The sequence below is a fragment of the Leucopleurus acutus genome (genome assembly GCF_964270905.1).
Source record: "Leucopleurus acutus genome assembly, chromosome: 10".
NCBI classification, from domain to species: domain Eukaryota; kingdom Metazoa; phylum Chordata; class Mammalia; order Artiodactyla; family Delphinidae; genus Leucopleurus; species Leucopleurus acutus.
In genome coordinates, this window is record NC_139153.1 from 36,475,361 (window position 1) to 36,492,970 (window position 17,610).

The 17,610-nt window shown below is 56.5% G+C and overlaps 1 protein-coding gene across 2 annotated transcripts; it reads right to left on the reverse strand.

Moving 5' to 3' along the window:
* Positions 1-1,167: 1,167 nt before the first annotated feature.
* Positions 1,168-14,956, reverse strand: ITIH3 (inter-alpha-trypsin inhibitor heavy chain 3). Of its 2 annotated transcripts, none has more exons than XM_082848741.1 (22): positions 14,834-14,924; positions 14,166-14,186; positions 13,017-13,183; positions 12,827-12,947; positions 12,400-12,562; positions 11,733-11,846; positions 10,564-10,689; positions 10,145-10,261; positions 9,752-9,920; positions 9,032-9,157; positions 8,576-8,757; positions 7,151-7,336; positions 6,847-6,986; positions 6,017-6,171; positions 5,380-5,397; positions 4,264-4,287; positions 4,002-4,034; positions 3,734-3,847; positions 3,037-3,241; positions 2,166-2,335; positions 1,863-1,974; positions 1,168-1,543 (listed from the first exon to the last, which is right to left on the reverse strand). In XM_082848741.1, exons 3-22 carry the CDS (start codon positions 13,114-13,116, stop codon positions 1,414-1,416), a joined length of 2,505 nt encoding a protein of 834 aa, XP_082704867.1. In that variant the 5' UTR covers positions 13,117-13,183; positions 14,166-14,186; positions 14,834-14,924; the 3' UTR covers positions 1,168-1,413. The 2 variants fall into 2 exon arrangements, with proteins under 2 accessions (XP_082704867.1, XP_082704866.1); XM_082848740.1 differs by having other exon boundaries at positions 1,169-1,543; positions 12,827-12,931; positions 14,834-14,956.
* Between the last annotated feature and the right edge of the window lie 2,654 nt (positions 14,957-17,610).

Below are 17,610 nucleotides of genomic sequence, written 5' to 3' on the forward strand. Positions count from 1 at the left end.
CTCTCTCTAGAGCGGTAACAGCGCCTCGGGGGCTCTTCTGGTGACAGATGTTCCCTCCTGGATTGCCCTTCTCCAGCCCTCTCCAGGCCCCCAAGCCAGTGTGGGCCCTGGGCAACCCTGTCCTGGCTCAGACAGAGGGGCCCCTCGAGCGGGAGGTAGCAGAACTTCCTGGTGAGCCATGGCCAGACCCCACTCCACCCCACCCCGCTGGCATTCGAGACCCTTCCCAATGTGACTGCAACCTCCTCCGGTCTTACTGTGTCCCCCACTCTGCCATAAGTGAAGCCACCCAATACTTCCTTCAGCCGGGTACCTTCCTCCCAGTGTGCCGTCAGCCCCTGAGGCAGAGAGAACAGCAGAGGCAAAGGATCTGGGGAAGGAGGGGTTGTGTTTGCAGAACTGGAAGCAGTTTGTGTGCCTGGAACGCAGACAGTGAGAGGGAGAGACCGCAGGAAGGACTTTTGTCTTTGTCCCAAGAACCCTGGGTGGGAGATGTCATTTATAGGGTTTCAGACAGGGAATGATGACCAGGTCTGCACTGCAAAAAAGCTGTCTCTGGAAGCAGGAGGGCTGGGGAGGGGCAGTTGCTGCTGTCCGGGTGGGAGAGGGTTGTCCAGGCTGAGAGCCCTCAGAGCCCCTTCCCTAGGAACCTCTGGCTGACCCCCACCCCACCCAGGAATTACTGAGTGTGCAGCAGGTGGTCACCATGAGGAGTGATTGGAGGATCCCAGGGGTCCCCAGCCCAGCTGAAGGGAAACTTGGGTACCCATGCAAGCAGGACCTGGGTTATTAAACTATGTGCTCCCAGATCCTACCCCAGAATGTTGGGTTTACCTGCTGAATAGATGGGTTGTTGGGGGGAGCGGGGGATGGGCGGGCAGATGGATGGCGAGATGATTAGAGTCGAAGGGTGGGTGGCGTGCACAATTAGCTGCAGGCTGGGTCTGCCCTGGAGCACTCTTTGCTCCTGAGTCATAGAAGGAGCTTCAGGCCTAAAGGTGCTGGTAAGAGCTTGTGAGCCACGACCCTGACTTTTCCTCTGACCCTCCTGAACTCTGAAATGTAGTCAGTCCTTCCCGACTTCTCAGAGCCTCTTTGCTCTCGAGTCAATTCTTGATTTTTTCCTTCCCCAACCATCACGTGTCTAACTCCCCATAGTACCACCCCAACCAACTGTGTCTTTCAGCCGCATCGGTGGAGAGGCCCAGGAAGTTGCCTTCCTAGCAGCCAGCCCTTCCTTCGAGCTGCCTGTCCCCTGGAGCAGGGGCTCATGGAAGCATGCAGACACTGGTAGCCGTCCGGTTTCTCCTTGGCCTTTACTGTCACAGCCCTCCATCAGGCCCCACTCTGTGCCTCTGTTCCAGATGCCATGCAAGCCCTGCCAGCCGCCTCAGTAGGAGCTGGCATGTCCACTCAGAACAGGCTGGGGACAATGTAGTCGCTGTGGACGCCGTCAATCAGCCCTTGCCCATTGTTGTGGACGAACCAGCAGGCAACTTTTGTGCCAACGCTGACGTCCTTCCTGTAGTCCTTCTGGGAGCCCCTGGGAGAAAGGAGAGAGATGCTGTGATACACGGGGTAGGCAAGATGGCTGCTGCGCCCAAGGACCTAAGGTTGAAAAGGCGTGTGAAGTTGCCAATTCTAGGAGTCCAAACTCTGGTCAAGAATGAGGCCTTGTGGTTACTCCTTCTAGGGGGTCAGATTTGGCCTTTTCCCAGTTAAAGGGGGCCAAGACCCCAGAGGGAAACAAGGATGCCCCACAGACGACAAGAGCCAGATGGGCTGATGTGCGTGGGCAGAGAGAGCTCTTTCCTCCTGTCTTGTGACAGGGCAGGGTGAGGATGTCAGTAGAGTCTCCTCACCGGGTAACTGTCAGCCGATGGTTCTTCACCACCATTGTGGCATCTGGCTTTGTGGGGTCAGAGCCTGGGTGGACGTCAGACACTTTAAAGTCAAAGGGGTGGAAGAATTGTCCTGGGAATAAAAACATTCACACTGTCAGCCCTGCCACCACCATATGTGACATGGCCACTGGTCTTCCAAGGTAGATGCAAAGGCTGGATGAGGTGTTGAGCCCTGGGTCCAGGGTGGTTAGGCTGGCCCTTTGCATGGCTTTTTCCCTCCACCATGTGGTCTGAACAACCTGAGGCTTGAACATTTCGTACCCAGCAGCCCATGTGTCTGTGCTGACATCCGATGACTGTCCACCACATAGAAGCCCAGGAAGTCATGGTGGATGGGCTGTTTCTTCCACACCTGATGCAAGACAACCACAAAAGTAACCCCATCTCCAAAGGAGACCACCATGTTCTTCTTGTCGATCGTCACAGACAGTCTAGGAGAGAAGAGGAGGTCAGCAGTGAGGCCCAGTGGTCATGACACCAGGCATCTGAATCAAGGGTATCTCAGCAGGAGACATGACACCTGAGAGCGCACAGACTCCAGAAACTATGTCAGGGGTGCTGGAGAGAAGACGCTTATGCATGTTGACTGTGCACTCCACTGAGTGGGTCCCTGCTCCTCTGTAAGCAGGAGAAGGGGCTGTCCTGGGCGTCTGGAGGCCCGGGATCGAGCCCCAGCTCCACCACTGGCTTCCTGTGCGACATTGGGCAGGTTCTGCCCCTCTCTGAGCCTCTGTGGAGCTAACACCGCTGCCCTGCCCACCCAGCTTGGGGTGATCTGAAGACACGAGAGGCTGACGAGTTTGAGAACAAGTGAGTTCAGCCAGACACGATGCATGTGGGGGTCTTGGTCACTCTCAGCTTGCTTGCCAGGTCCACCTAATGCTTTCGTCCACACAGCGCTTCCCTCAAGGTCAGTCCTGCGAACTGTCTAGCTACCAATACTGCCTCTGATGGGGGCCCCAGGGGTTGGTGGGGGGCCACCATGGTCACCCTCCCCTAGGCAGGGGCTGAACTCTGAGGCCACTGGTCTTTCCTGTGAGCCCTGTGGATCTTCTGTCCTGCGATTTGTTCAAATCCCTCCTTAGACCCTTGCACTATAGCGCCTCTCAGAGACCCAGTAGTGGGGCTTTACCCATCCTGTGTGACCGTGACCGTGTCCAGCCAGCTGAACATGCTCTGTGCAGCCCCATGCCACAGGGTGATCCTCTCCGGTGTCACCTCAATCTGGAAGTCCATCTGAGCATTGGCAATGCCCAGCTTGCCAAAGTAAGTCTTTCTGGTCTGGGAGTCCAGGCTGCTTCTCTTCTCACCAATGATCTGCCCGTTAACTGTGAGGCCTGCCAGAGGGGCGGGGTAGCAAGAGACCAGCAAGACCTGAGTCCAGGCTGGTCTTTAGGGACACACCTTCCCCTTCAGCCAGCCTACTGAGGGGTAGCCCAGTGGGGGCCCCATTGAGAGACCAGGACTTCAGAGCCAACCCTGTCTGTTCTTAGACACATGGGGGTCACACTACTGGCTGAGGGCCCACACTGTGGCTCTGCCCCTTGCCTGGGCCAGTGTTGTTCAGACAACAATGATTCCCTACACACAGGCCGGGTCCTGCCTGCATGCCCAGGCTGCACTTAATTCTAACCATCTCCCCAACACCACTGGCCCCGGGGGCACTAGGGGAGCCTGTGGCTCTGGGTGGAATCTGTAATCCCTACAGGATGTAATCTACGTATAAGATGGGTGACTTATAGGCAGAGTGAGGAGCCAGTCCATGTGCCTATCCTAGGGACTCCAGGCCCTCCCAGGAAGAGACCCTGGCCCCAGCCCGCAGTCCCCACCTGTGACAGGGTCCTGAATGAGGCGCAGCACTGTGCCTGGGTCTTCGTCAATGTTGAAGCAGATGGCATCATCCTTCTCTGGAACTTGGATGATGAAGTGGGGGTCCCCATCCACTGAGTGCACATAGAGAAAGGGCTGGCTTCCAGGGTCTCTCACTGTTCCGGGGCCCTCCCCTTGCCTCCTAGTCCCCGTGGGATGGACTCCTAGACAGGTAGGAGGCACTTGGCCCTGGGCCCTGGGCCACGCCCCAGGAGCTGGGGAACTCACCGTAGTAGGGTGTCTGGGGAAGCTGGTAGTTGGCTGTGGACGCAAAGGGAGAGAGGGCTGAGCTAAACAAGCAGGCGGGGAGGGTCCAGGACCCCCACCCAGAGTTCGGTTCATGCCTCTCCCCTCCTGCTCCCTAATGCTCTTAAACCCTCGTCTCCTCAGGACCCCCCAGCCATCTGCCTGTCCCAGAGAGCTGATTCAGGAAAGACTCCGGAGGGGGACGGCACAGGGCCACGCTCTGTGGCAGCGGGCACATACTCACTCAGGTAAGCCATGGAGGGGATCACTGAAAAAAGAAGCCAAAGGGCAGGCGTGAGCAAGGTCTAGGGGTTCCCTCCGCCCAACCCCATGCCTTCTACCTGTCTCGGAGCTGCTGGTCCCCAGTGGGGCCCCAACGCTGACAGATAGAGGGTGGGAATATGACCCCCTAAGTTTAGGCTTTAGAAATGGGACATGCCTAGGAAACTCCTTTCTAGGGCTGGTGGGTAATATGGGTGTAGTGTTAATACCGGGGCTCAGCGCTTCCACGCAGCTAAAATGCAAGCCGTCAGTCAGTTTCTGTGTCAGGAGCAATGCCGTCCCCCACCCCTGAACTCCCACCCCCAGGGTGGGATGAGGCTCACAGGTGATTGTTGTCTTTGGTAGTAAAACACCCACCCAGACGCAGGCGGGCACACATACACACACACGCACACGCACACGCACACACACACACACACACGCACAGTGACTACATTTCACAGGGCTGTTCAGAGGGCAAAGCCATGACCCATTCCAAATATACTGCTTGGTTAGGACAGCCTGTATGGATAGAGACAAGGCAGGCCGGTAGGGGCTGGGGAGGCCCTGACTGGTGGTGGTGGGCTTGTGGGGCGGGTGATGGTCAAATTTTACAATGAGAGAAACGCAAAGTGCTGTGAATTCCAGCGCAGGCGCTGGAACCAGGCTGCCTGGGCCAAAGTCCCGGCTTGGCCTCCTGTTGACTGAGTCATTGAGCAAATAGACTTAACCTCTCTGTGCCTCAGTTTCCTCACTGTAAAATAGAACCATGAGAGGACTCCCTTAAAGGATTGCTGTGGGATTAGTCGAGTGCTAATTGAGTTGCTAATTTTTGTAGGTCACAGAATACTTTCATACTGATTATCCTTCCTTGGGCAGGGGAAGCTACCGTCAGTCAACTGACGAGAACCCTTAGGCTCAGAGTGGAACAGAGCCCAGCCCCAGGCCCCTGGTGAGTTCACAGCAGAGCTGGGAGCTGAGCCCAGGTGTCCTGAGGGCCCCTCCCCAGGCAGTACATCCCCAGCATGATTGGAAAGGCCTCCTTGGTCCTCTCTTGTCGTCCTCCTGGGACACCCACCCAGCTGTGGCTAAAGCTCACCTTCTGCATCCACAGGCCCTGGGAGGGAGGAAGAGGAGAAATGCATTAGAGGCCACAGACTCCTGGTGTCAGGGCCAATGTGACCAACTTACTGCCTGGCCAGCCAGCCCCAGGCCTCGTGTGGCCCCTGCAGGAACCAAGAGCTCCTGGAGGCAGAGGCCTGGCCCAGACCGGCTCTTTGCCTCCCAGCCCCAACCCCCATGGCCTGTGCCAGTTGCAGGGACACTCAGGACCCCCCTCTTGGGGTCTGGTTGAGCAGGCCTGGTCCCAGCCTCCAGCTCTTAGGGCCGCTTCCTCTCACAGTCCCCAGGCACCTGCTCCAGGCCTACCTTTTAGGTCAGAAGTGCTTCTTCTTGTCTAACTGAACCCTTCCACGCTGCAGCCTAAGTCCCTTTCCTGGAAATGACCCTGGGCACTGTGCCCTTTTAGAAACTTCGAGGCTCCTATTCACACTAATGGCTTTGCTCCCTCTACAACACCCTCCCCATCCCTTGGCCAGTTTTCCTTCGATGTCCCCAGGACCTGCACTTCTCAGAAGGTCTGGTCTCCTCAGCCTGGCCCTCTTCTCTTCAGGGCACCTAAGGCCAGGGGCCTGGAAGAAGGCCTCTGAGTTCTGGCCCCTACCCTCCGTGCCCACCTTCCCCAGGCTTGTCAGCAATGGCTGTCTTGTTCTCGTTGTCCTCAGGCTTGGTCACCACCATGGAGGTCAGTGGAGTCACGAAGTGGTACTTGAGGGACAGGTCCAAGGCCTGGGCTGTGAGGTTCTCCTTCTCCTCGCCATGGGCATTCTTGCTGTGGGGAGGGGCGGGGTGGGAGGGTCAGCCCAGGACCCTCCTCCACCCCTCCCAGTGGGGTCCTCCAGGATAGAGCCCACTAGCACTCAGAAAAAACTGGTTCACCAGCTCCCTGGGACAGACGGACATGCCCTGATTCCTCTCTGGACCTCAGTTTCCCCACCTGAAAAATACAAGGGGCTCGAGATGGCCACTGCAACAATCAGTCATGATAGAGTTCACATGCTGAGCGCCAGCGGCTTTCCTGGCCGAGCCCACTTAACAGAAGGCTGACGCGGCCCTCTCGCATGGGCCCGAGCTCTGCTCCCTGTGGCTGAGGGCTGGGGACCCAGCCTTTGGTTGTGTTCAGCATCAACATCTCTGTGGGCCCATGCTGGGTGCCGGGAACAGGATGCTAAGGCCCACCCCTGCCCTCGAGGTGCTCCCAGCCTGCTGCTTGAGCCCTAGATGATGGACCCGGCTCTACTCCAGGGAAAACGGGCCATGGGGCCTGGCCAAGAAGAGGGCAGGGCAGCTGGAGTGGGTGTGGAGGTGCACTTCCTGGGGTGTAAGTTTCCTCCTCATGGGCTCCCCCCGGAGCATAGCCAGCACAGGGGGCTTCACAGGTAGGTGCTGGGGCAGTGCCGGGGGCTGAGTGCGGGGCCCGGCCGTGTGAGAGGTGGGCCAGGGTCACCATTTCTCCAGCAGCTGCTCGATAGTGAGGTAGGCCCAGAGCCGCTCAATGTAGTTCCCAAAAATGTAGTCCCGCTCCTTCAGGGCCTTCTCCATCTCCTTCATGTCCAGCTCCTCAGTGAATGTCAGGTCGTTGATGGCCTGGGGCAGGGGTGGGAGAAGGTGAGAGGCTGGAGGCCTGGAGCCAGGAGCCAGGTGGGCCTTGTTCAGGAGCTGCTACTGCTGGGCCGTCAGCCAGGAGGCTGGAGCCCTATCCGTGCGGATCCCCCATCCCCAGCGCACAGCCGGGCCCCGGCCCAGCTTACCCCGTGGCCCTTCACGTCCGCCTTAAAGCTGTTCATGTCCTCATCTGCCAGGCGCCCAGCCACCACAATCTCAGAGCCGTCGTAGAAGTGCTGGTAACTGTTCTGGGTGAGGTCCAGGATGGCGTTCTCAGGGTACTCCACCTCCACATCTGTCAGCAGCGGGTTGGCCACCTCCTCATAGAAGCCCTGGAGTCCAGATAGGGGACCTGCTCATCTCAGGCCACCAGGGTGGGCAGAGAGAGGACAGGGTGGGCAGGCTCCCACTGGCGCCTCCACGGGTTGTTGAGTCTCCCGGGCTGGGCCAGTCCTGGCTCCTGATCTCTACTTCCATGTGGCCCTGACTGTGCCCTTCAGTTTGGGGGTGCCCTTCCTCACCGCGTTCCCCTCTCCCCCCAGGTAGAGACTGGGAGGAATAGAAAAGGAAAGGACAGAGTTCTTGGCACATAGAAAGGACTCAAGAAATGTTTGTTGGAATGAAAGTAAGAAGGAAGGGTGGAAGCCGACTAAAGAAGGCGATGTCGGGTGAGAGCATGGAGATCCGGAGACTGACAGGAGGAAGGCCGGGGGTGTCCACTGCAGAGGTGGAGAAGCAGTCACCTGTGCCAGGGAGGAGGGGGAGGGTACCAGATTTAGCAAATGAAAATACAGGACATGAGTTAAACTTGAATATCAGGTAAATGACAAGTGACTTTTTAGTATAAGTACAGCTGTCATGGGATGAATTGTGTACCCTCAAAATACATAGGTTAAAATCCTTACCCCCAGTACCTCAGGGCATGACCTTATTTGGGGAAAGGGCCTTTACAGAGGTAATCAAGTTAAAATGAAGTGTTCAGGATGGACTCCAATCCAATCCGACTGGTGTCCCTATGAAAGGGGGAAATTTGGACCCAGAGACAGACATGCACACAGAGAAGATGATGTGAAGATACAGGGAGAAAATGGCCATCTACAGGCCAAGGAGAGAGGCCTGGAACAGATCCTTCCCTCGCAGCTCTCAGAAGGAGCCAGCCCTGCCGACACCTTGATTTTGGAGTTCTAGCCTCCAGAACTGTGAGATGATAAATTTCTGTTGTGGAAGCCACCCAGTTTATGGTAATTTGTTAAGGCAGCACTAGTAAACTAATACAGTGTCCTATGCAATATCTGGAGCATGCTTGCTAAAAAATTATTTGCTGTTTATGAGAAATTCATATTTAACTGGATGTCTTGTATTTGATCTGGCAATCCTACAGAGGAAGCAGGTCTGTTCTGTGTAGCCCACAGACAAAATCAGAACCAGTATGGATGGGTAAGAGATAACCAGAGGTAGATTTCAACCCAAGAGGAAGTTCTTTCTAATAACCGAAATTGTCACACAGTGGAACAGTTTCCTGAGGAAGTAGTGAGCTCCTTATTCCCAGAGGTGTGCAAGACAAGACATACCTGCAACTGCACGTTGGCATCGGAATCCTCATAAATGCGGCGGGCAAGCCCGTGGTTCTCCAGGGCCATACGCTCCAGGAAGTTATAATTCAGATTGTTGCCAAAGCCCAGGTTATATAAGGGGAACTTGCCACCAATGGCATTCCGCACATTCTCTTGGATTTTTTCAGGTCTGCTTTCACCTACAGGAGAAGGAGGTGTTCACGCTCCAGCCACAGCCCCGGCGGCTGTCAGGAGAAGCTGTCTGGACAGATCTGACTCCTACACGTGCAGTTGGCGGAGTCATGGCCACCAGCCCTTGTAGAGGCAGACGTGGGAAGGCCTGGCAGGGAGGCAGGGCCCTGCCCTTGAGGGGCTCACAGACCATGGGGGACCCTGGAGAGAGCTGCCCAAGGTCTTGCAGCACGCCAGCTACAGAGCCAGGAGCGGCAGCCAGAGTTACACCCGCTGCCTCACCCACATTGGCGTCCCCGTCAGTCAACATGATGACAATGGAGGTGCTCCTCTCCAGGACTCTGTACTCCTCCCGGGCCTTGTTCAGCATACTGATGCCCTTCAGCAGCGCGTCGTTGATGTTGGTCACTGGCACACAGACAGACAGACGGCACCGTGGGAGCGTGTCCTCAGGGTGTCAGGGTAGAGGAGGTCGAGACAGCAGGCCCTGCTCACGTGCCCAGGGACCCTGCCTGCCCATATGTGGTGGTACTCAGTAAATATCGACTGAATGACTCAGTGAGTGATGAATGAATGACTTAGTCTTTCAAATGAGTAAAAAGACCAGCCTCTCAGGGCTGCCGGAAGGATAGATGCACACAGTGATTGTAAGAGCAATTTGGAGAACAGTCAAATGGACTCCCAGCCCCTCTCACAGGGAGGAGTGGGGAACAGTATAGACATCACTTGTCATCTTTCATACAAAACTGCCATGGATAAGGGTATCTTGCTGGGGCTAGTGGGGCACCAGGATCACAGGTTAGAAACAGAAAGAATGGCTTTCCCTAGACCACAAAGAAGACACCCCAGTATCTAGCCTCAGGACTCCCCACCCCCACCTCTACCCCCAGCCAGGGTCTGCCGGGCCTGGACCAGCAGAGTCTCTGCCCCAAGGCAGGAGGGAGATAGGCTGCTCAGGCAGACAGGAGTGGCAGGATGTGGCTCCCTCCCCTCTGTTCTTACTTCCTTGGTCACGAATATTCATCACAAATTTCCTGGCCTCCTGGATGTTCTCAGGAGTGGCTTGAACTAAAGTGTCTTTCCAAGTGGTCACACCTCCACTGAACAGGATGAAATTCAGGTAGTCATCCTCTTTCACATCCTCCAGAATTTTGAGGAGGGCATCCTTTGTCTGGGAAGGAGAAAGACAAGCAGACAAGAAGATGTCTTCCCAGCCTGGGCTGGCGGTGAGGCCCATGCCATCTGCAAAAAAAGGGGCAGATGATTTGTGCCTTTTTAGAATCCTGTCCCCCTTTCCCATCTTTCACTGGAAATATTGGCTTCGTCCACTTTTTAAAAATCTCTCTCTCCCTCCCACACGTCCCACCCCCACCCCCTTTGCCCCAAGGAGAGTACCTGCTCCATTTTCCGACCGTGCATGGAGCCACTGACGTCAATCACGAAGACCACGTTCTTGGGCACCACCGGAAGGCCTTGAGGTGCAAAGAAGTGCACGAAGTAGCCATTGACGATCTGGAAAGGGGAGAGAGAGAGAGGAGGCCAGTATCCCTTCAGCAACCTCACGTTGGCTGCCCTTGCAAATAGGACGCAGCCGTTAACCAGCCCAAAATAAAGATGTCCTTTCCACCCCTCCAGGGGTGCCACATGAAGGCTCTGGACTACCTATCGTCCCCACACCTTGCAGGAAACTCATCCTTGGGCTGAGGATCAAGGGTGTCTCACTAGATGAAGCTGCAGCCCCTCCCCGCATCAGCCCTCACTCCACCATGGTGGGGAATCTACCAGCCTGGCAGAGCCAGTCGGCGGGTACCTACCTGCACATTGGCTGGAGACTCTCTGTTCACGTCATAGGTGATGATAAAATCTCCTTTGAGGAGGGAGTCCGTGCAGATTGGGCATGAACGTTGTTGATCCAAGCTGGGCTTGAAGGACACGTGGCCCTGAGGGAGGGTGATGGCCAGCCTTGCTCAGCTTTGCCAGGGCCTGCCCTCTGCAGACCTCAGCCCGGGGCTGCCCTGGGGAGCACGGTGCAGTCCTCATGGCGAGGAGCCTGTAGGTAGGTGCCTGGGCAGTCCTGCCACCCTCTGGCGTGCTCAGCCTTTCTGAGCACCTCTCTTCCCTTCGGAGATCTGGAGCTCCTTGGAGGCCAGGGGCCTTATCTGAGCCAGCCTTTCACTCTTCCTGCTTACTGGGCCCTCAAGTCCCTTAGCTCTGCCTGCACTAAGAAGCCACTTTGGGAGGGGAATTCTGCACCATGAAAAGGAATTTCATGTTGGGTGGTATTGTGTGTGTTGTTGCCAAGAGGAGGGGGAAGGGAGCAGAGTAGGGAATGGGGAGGGGGCCCTGGGTGAGGGCACCGCCTGCAGAGGCCAGCAGCCCTCTGAGCGTATGCTCCTTGGGCCTCACCCTGGGAGTCCTGACTGAGGTTTGCTGTCCATATAAACATTTATTCATCCACTGCCCATGATCAGCAAGGCCCCTGGAATTGCTGGGGACCTTGGGGACCAGAGCCAACCACCAGTACCAAGAATAAAGTTCCCTTTTTTCTTTCACCCCTCATGTGGAATCAGATCTAAAAAACTCCCTCTGGCCTCGGTCTCCTTATCTGTAAAACAGAGACCAGTAACCTGCCCTGCCTGCATCCCAAAGTAGAATGGGACCAGGCTATATAAATGGCTTCCCTGTCCCCCAGTGCAGTTGAGACCCCAGTTCCTCTGGCAGGTCATCATCAGCAAGCAGCCCCCTGCCTCCAGCATCCTAGCATCCTCACTCCTGACCCAGGGGGCCTAGGAGAAAGGGGATGTTGCAGACTTATCCCTCCGCCACACACACACACATGCACACACTCTCTCTCTCTCTCTCTCTCTCTCTCTCTGTCTCTGTCTCTCTCCCTTGCATCAGTCAAATCCCCGGGTTCAGACTCGCCCTGCTAGGGTCAGTGTTCCTGCACCTGCCCCCCAGGCCCGAGGGGCATCTACACCACCTTTTTCCCTGAGAAGGACTTGGTGAGAGCGCTGCTCAAGAGGTCATTGGTGATGAATGAGGCTTCAGCATCCAGCGTACTGATGCCCTGGGGCTCGAAGATGTCTGCTGTGATCTGAAATGGCGAAAGGTAAGGAGATGTCACTCAGTGACAGTGCAGAGCCTAGCCTCCAGGACAACAAGGGCAAGGAGATGGGTCAGTGATGTACAAGGAGCAGCCTCTAGGACAACTCTGTGACAGCCAAGCCTGCTGTCTCCCACCAAGAAAATGACCACAAGGGCTTTTAAGTGGGTACTCTGACCCCAGAACTCTTCTACTACCTGCCATATGGTGCCCCAGATTCTACCACTAAAGCATTTCCTTTGGCTTTCCACTCTGATGTAGGTAAAATGCCCATGTGAGCAGTTAGAAGCATTACAGAGACACTTTGTGATGTTGTCCCCAAGGGCCCAGCACCCAACCTGGATCTGCCAGGTGCCGCCCAGCCTCCTCCCCTTGGCCCAGGTGCTGTAGCCAGCGCCACTGTAATTCCCCCACGCCTCCCCAACCAAGTGGTGGGGGCTGGGTTTCTGTGTTCTTGACCCTGCTGTGAGGTCTGCCCTGGGACCCTTCCCAGCACCCTGCCCCCAGCAGTTTCAGCAGGGGCTGCAGGAGAGCAGCTGATTACCTCAAAGTGCTTGACCAGTTGCTTGGGCTGGACCTTGAGGTACATCTCGTACTTGCCCTTGTGCCTCTTCAGCAGCTCCTCGTAGGTTAGCTCAAAGGTGACCTTGCTGCCTGCAGCCACATTGACTGAGACGGTGAATTTCTCCAGCTTCCTCCCAGAGGCCCTGGATGGGGGTGCAAAACAATGACTGCCCCAAAGACAGCACCAGCCCATCCTTCCTGGGCTTTGGGTTCAAGTCCCTTACCCTTGGGGGAGACCCCTACCCACTCCGAGCCTCGGTTGCCTCAAATTCAAAATGAGATAACGTTGTAAGAATTACGGCGCATTTTGCCAAATAATGATAATAATAGCTGCTGTTCTGTTGTTTGTGTCTCTGAGGGCCCTTACAGCCCTGAGTTCTCCCCAAGGCCTGGGGGCCCACACTTACTTGACCAAGCCAGCTGTCTTGCCCTGGGACACGGCCTTTTCATACTGCTTCTTGGCAACTTCCTTCTCTTTGACATTCCCAGGGTAGGTAACACCATCAATGGTCCTGCAGGGATAGAGAGCTGCTGGGGGACTCATGCTGAGCCAGACTCCCCTCCCAGCCCAGAGCCAGCAGTCGTGATGACACCCACAAGGTGAAGTTGGTGATGAAGGCTGTCTTGGGCAGCTCCACATTGAAAGAAACCTCCTTGGCAGTGTCTGCGTGGTTGACGGCCCTGGTGGTGACGACATTGTGAGCGAAGCGGGAGGTCACCTTGCAGTGGACCTTGGTGCCGTAGACTTCGATGCCATCGACCACCTGCGGGAGAGGAACAGTGTTCAGCAGATGGTGACCAGCCAGCCTGAGGCACCCGGAAACCAGGACTTCCTCCTGGCCGCCCCTCTTCAAGCTCCCCTTTGTGGGCTCCAAAGCTCCTGCCTGGTAAGTGGCCCCTCCAGTCTCCCAGTCACCCATGTCAGAAGCCTGGGCAGCATCCTTGGTTGCCACCTTTAATTGGCCACCACTGTTCTGATGGTCACTCTGCATCCTTAGCTCTATCATCTGTTTACATGCAGCTGTAGCCAGTGAGATGGTATAAAAACCCAAATCTGACCCTGTCCTTCTGCCACTTGAAGCACTCCTGTTCTCACCACTGCCCTCAGGACAGTCTTCCCCCTGGCTCTGGGGGCCTCCAGGCAGGTGCTGCCTCTACTCATCCCGTGCTCCAGCCATGCCAGGTCCTAGCTCTTCCTGCTCATCTTCCACACCTCAGCTTGGAAAGAGCATGTCCACACACACACCCCAGCCTGCCGCCTGTGTCCTTTGCTAATTGCCTGCTTCTGTCTCCCAAATAGGCCCTTGTTTCCTATCTGAGGGCAGTGCATGGGGAGGGCCTTCGTGCCCCCCAAAACCTTCTTTCCAACGGGGTGATGGACCAAGGGACGCTCTACGGAGACGTCTGGCTTAAACATGGATATAAAGATGCTTCATGAAGGTGTGACGGGGCCATTCACTGTGTGTCTCCTGCCCTGTGCATGGGGCCTGACAAGTGCTCGGTAAGTGTTTGTGGGAAGATGGACTCGTGGAAGGGCGGTCCTCTGCTCTATCAGCGGGTCCGAGGGCCATGGTTCCGTGGTGCTCTTTCCCAGGGCTCTGGAGTCACGGCGGGGGTCTGCGAGGGCAGGGGGCCATAGGCTGTTTGCCAGCTGGAGGGACCTGCCATTGTGGCCCACTCCTTCCGCTGTTGGGCAACTAGCTCCGTCCTGCCCTGCCCTGCCCCATCCCTGGTGAAAGTTCTCACCCCTTCCGGGAGGCTCCGTTTCTGCAAAAACAGACAAACACAGGGGTCAGGCCAAGTCCAAGGCCACAGTGGCTTGGCAATAGGCTCTGGGCTGAGGCCAAGGTTCAGCAGTGACCCCCACACACACACCTTGAGGGGCCTCTGGACATGGACCCACCCAGAGCCACATGTCGCAGTAGGAAGGGCTCTGAACAGATGGGGAAACTGAGGTGCAGGGAGGGAAGATCTCCAGTTCACCGGGGGGATCAGGGCAAGGAGGACCAAAGCCAGAGCTCTTCCCCTGCCCCATATACCCTGACTCACTCTGCCCTTCCCTGGGCCCCAGGCCCCTGAGGCCTCATCCAGACCCCACCACCACTGTACCCCACACGGCTCAGCTCGGCCATTCCTAGAGGCCTCTACCCTTGTCTCAGACGTGGACCTTCACAGCCCCTCAGTGAGGTGAGCTGATCGTGCCGCATCACCCACCTGACGGGTAGGGAAACAGAGGCCCAGGAGATTTAAGAGCCTTGCCCAGGATTAGGGAGCAGGTCTGGAGCCCAGTTCCCCGCATAGCAGCTCTGTTCCCTGCAGCTCACCGCCCAGCCTCTGCCTCCTCCGCACCCTACACACAGGACTGCCGGCCTGGCCCCTCTGCCTGCCAGATGGTGAAGAGGGGGCAGATTTACCCCGAGTAGCCGGCATAATCTTCTAGGGAAGCCAGAGACCGCCACACCGGAGAGCAGAGCCAAGATGAGGCAGGGCCACCGAGCAGACGCCATTGCTGAGCACACTGGCGGCACCTGGGCTCCTTATATGAGCAAGCCTAGTGTTTCCCAAGTGGGGTCATCGACCTGCAGTGTGGGCGGGAGGAGCGGGAGGCGGGAGGATCCCCCGGGAAGCTGGACACGGGTGGAGTAATGGGCCTGGATCTGACTGTACCAAGGAGGCCCGGTGGGTATCATCAGCAGTGTTAGGACTTCACTCCCGGGGGCTGTGGGACAAGGAGGCCCCCGGAGAAAGCAGAAGCTCTGTGTTGGCAAATGGGCCCCGAGACCCCCTGGGAGGGGGCAATGGGAGTCACAAACGGCATCTCAGCATTGTCACCGCACCGCAGACGTGGCCTCTGGTCTGGCCTCCTGGATCACAGTCACCCCCTCTTCTTGAGGCGGCCAGGGCACCAAACCAGACCCATCCCTCTAAGGCTCAGATCTCCATGGCTGACCCCTCGCTCATTACTCTCTGTCTCCCGCGACCCCTTGAAAAGGACAACTCCCAAGTCCTGTGGTCCAGCTCCAACTTGCTTTCTGAACTTAACTCTCTTCCCACTGGCGTACCTCCCCCTTCTCTGCACATCACATCTCTTATCTCTGCCAGCCTGTGTCCCTCCTTCAGAAGTCTTCCTCTTTTGTCCCCTAGCTGACCACAGACAGCCCTGCTGCAGGCTCCAAGCTCCCGAAGGGCCTACATTCTGTCGTTACCTTTGGTTGAGGTTCTCAGGTTTGGATCTGATCACTCTCTCTAGACTCTGAGCACCTGGAGGGCCAGGCCATGTGTCACATTCATCCCTGTGTTCCCAGTCTGGCCAGGAACTCAGCTGCCCTCGGCCTCTTGGAGAGTCGTTCTCCTGAAAGTCTCCAGTGAGCCTGGAGTTCTGCTATCCGGGACAATGGGAGCCTCAGAGGCAGGGTCTTATCCCCTCCTAGTGGGGGCTGGGTCCTTCTGGGCCATCCCAGGGCCCTGCCAGCCCCTAGACCTTCCAGAGTGGCTACCATGTGCCGGCCATACCCATGTTCTTCTGAGCAAAGTGACCCAGTGACCCTCCTACTCGGCCCTAGTGAACAGTGTTGATGAGGATGCCTGAGCACAGGACAGCTAATTTATGGATCGTACCGTGGTCTTGACTGAAAGCCAAGAGTGTACTTGACTGTGAGATGTACAGAGAGAGTTGACTGCTGAGGGCAGAGAAACAGAGTGAGAAGACAGAAAGCAGAAGCTCTGAGGCAGCAGAAGCCACGAGGAAGGAGTGGACTAGTGACTGAAGTCGCAGGAGCCACAGAAGTAATGACAGAGAGCTGCAAAGTCAGCAGAACAATAGTGGATCAACAAAGGGAGCTGCTGAGGCCCGGCTGGGGGTCCCTGCTCTCCTCAGGCCTCCCGAACCCTGACCCACACTGCTGGCGGGCACCGAGTTCAGGGCTGACACCAGGGAGCAGAGAGAAGGGCCCTGCAGTCTAGCTCCCAGGACGTCTAGTTCATGAGGTCATCTTCAGCGTCTATAGTCGCTGACCACTGGGCTCTTGGAGCTGTGGCCGGGGTGGCAGAACTATTGTCCTGCCAGCATTGCCCAGTGGCTCCTGCTCACGGCCCTGCAGCCGCCTGAGGAGCTTTCCCCAGCCCCTCTCCTCCAGGCTACCGCCTCATCCCCCAATACTTGGAGTTTTGTGGGAGGGACAACTCAAAGTACGAAATTCTGAGGTTGCTCAAGAGGCCCCTGAGGGACAGCTGGGGACTTGGAGGGACCCAGAGTCATCATACAGAATTTCAAATTAAAGGAATCTAGGAAATCTTCAGGTCCACCCCATTTCCACTCTAGAGGATGGGAAAAGGAGGCTCCAGTTGGGCAGACTTTGCTGAGGGTGACCAGCCAGCTGGCAGCCCGTGGCTCTCCCTTGAGAAGCCCAGGATACGTCAGACGGTGGGCTGGGCTCTGAAATTCCACTGGCTGCCCCTCAGGGCTCTGTGTCCCTGGACTTGGGGCAGCTCTGGACCTCAGCATTTGTGTTGTTGATCTGAGCCCCCATGGGCCTCATCTGGAATGGGAACTGGACAGAAGCCAGAAAAAGCAGAAACCCTTTGGAAAGGAGTAGGTGGAGGCCCATCAACCTTCGCCGAAAGGGCCAGTGGCGCCCCAAAGTACAAGTTCATCTCCACACACCCTGTAACGTCACATTTTAACTGGGCCCCTAGACAAGGCCCAGGGAAGGCATTCTGAAGGGGTATCAGGCATCAGTGTGAGGAGTCAGTGGACTGCTATTCCTGGCCCCTGAAATCACAGCTTCTGGGCAGTGGCCGTCTCTGCTTTGGGGAAATATGCCTGCCCTCAGAGGTTCCAAATCCCCAGCTGGGAAATCAGTGGAGGATGGAGGCCTGGGAACTGCCTCCTGAGGCCCTGACCCCAATAGGTGACCCTCAGCTCCTGGCAGGACTTCTTCAGGACCCCAAGTCCATATATATTTCATGTATTTCTTTCACATGTTCGTGTTAAGTGATACTTTGGGATATCCAGAACCAAATCCCAGCAGGCTTTGGCCATCAGCCACCCAGCCTGATGGGAATATTTACATGGGGTGGTTAAGCACATAGATGCTGACTCCAGATAGCAGGGGTTCAAATCCCAGCTCCGCCACTTAAAAGCTGAGTGATTTTGGACAAATTACCTAACCTCAGCTGAAAGTAGTCATGA

What these genes read in the sequence shown, in the direction of transcription:
- ITIH3 (XM_082848740.1), bottom strand. Translation starts at nt 14,926, where the DNA reads ATGGCGTCTGCTCGGTGGCCCTGCCTCATCTTGGCTCTGCTCTCCGGT. An exon ending in AGTCTCCAGCCAATGTGCAG is followed by an intron (nt 10,262 to 10,563) that starts GTAGGTACCCGC and finishes TCCCCTTTCCAG; the next exon opens with ATCGTCAATGGCTACTTCGT. An exon ending in ACGGTCGGAAAATGGAGCAG is followed by an intron (nt 9,921 to 10,144) that starts GTACTCTCCTTG and finishes TCTCCTTCCCAG; the next exon opens with ACAAAGGATGCCCTCCTCAA.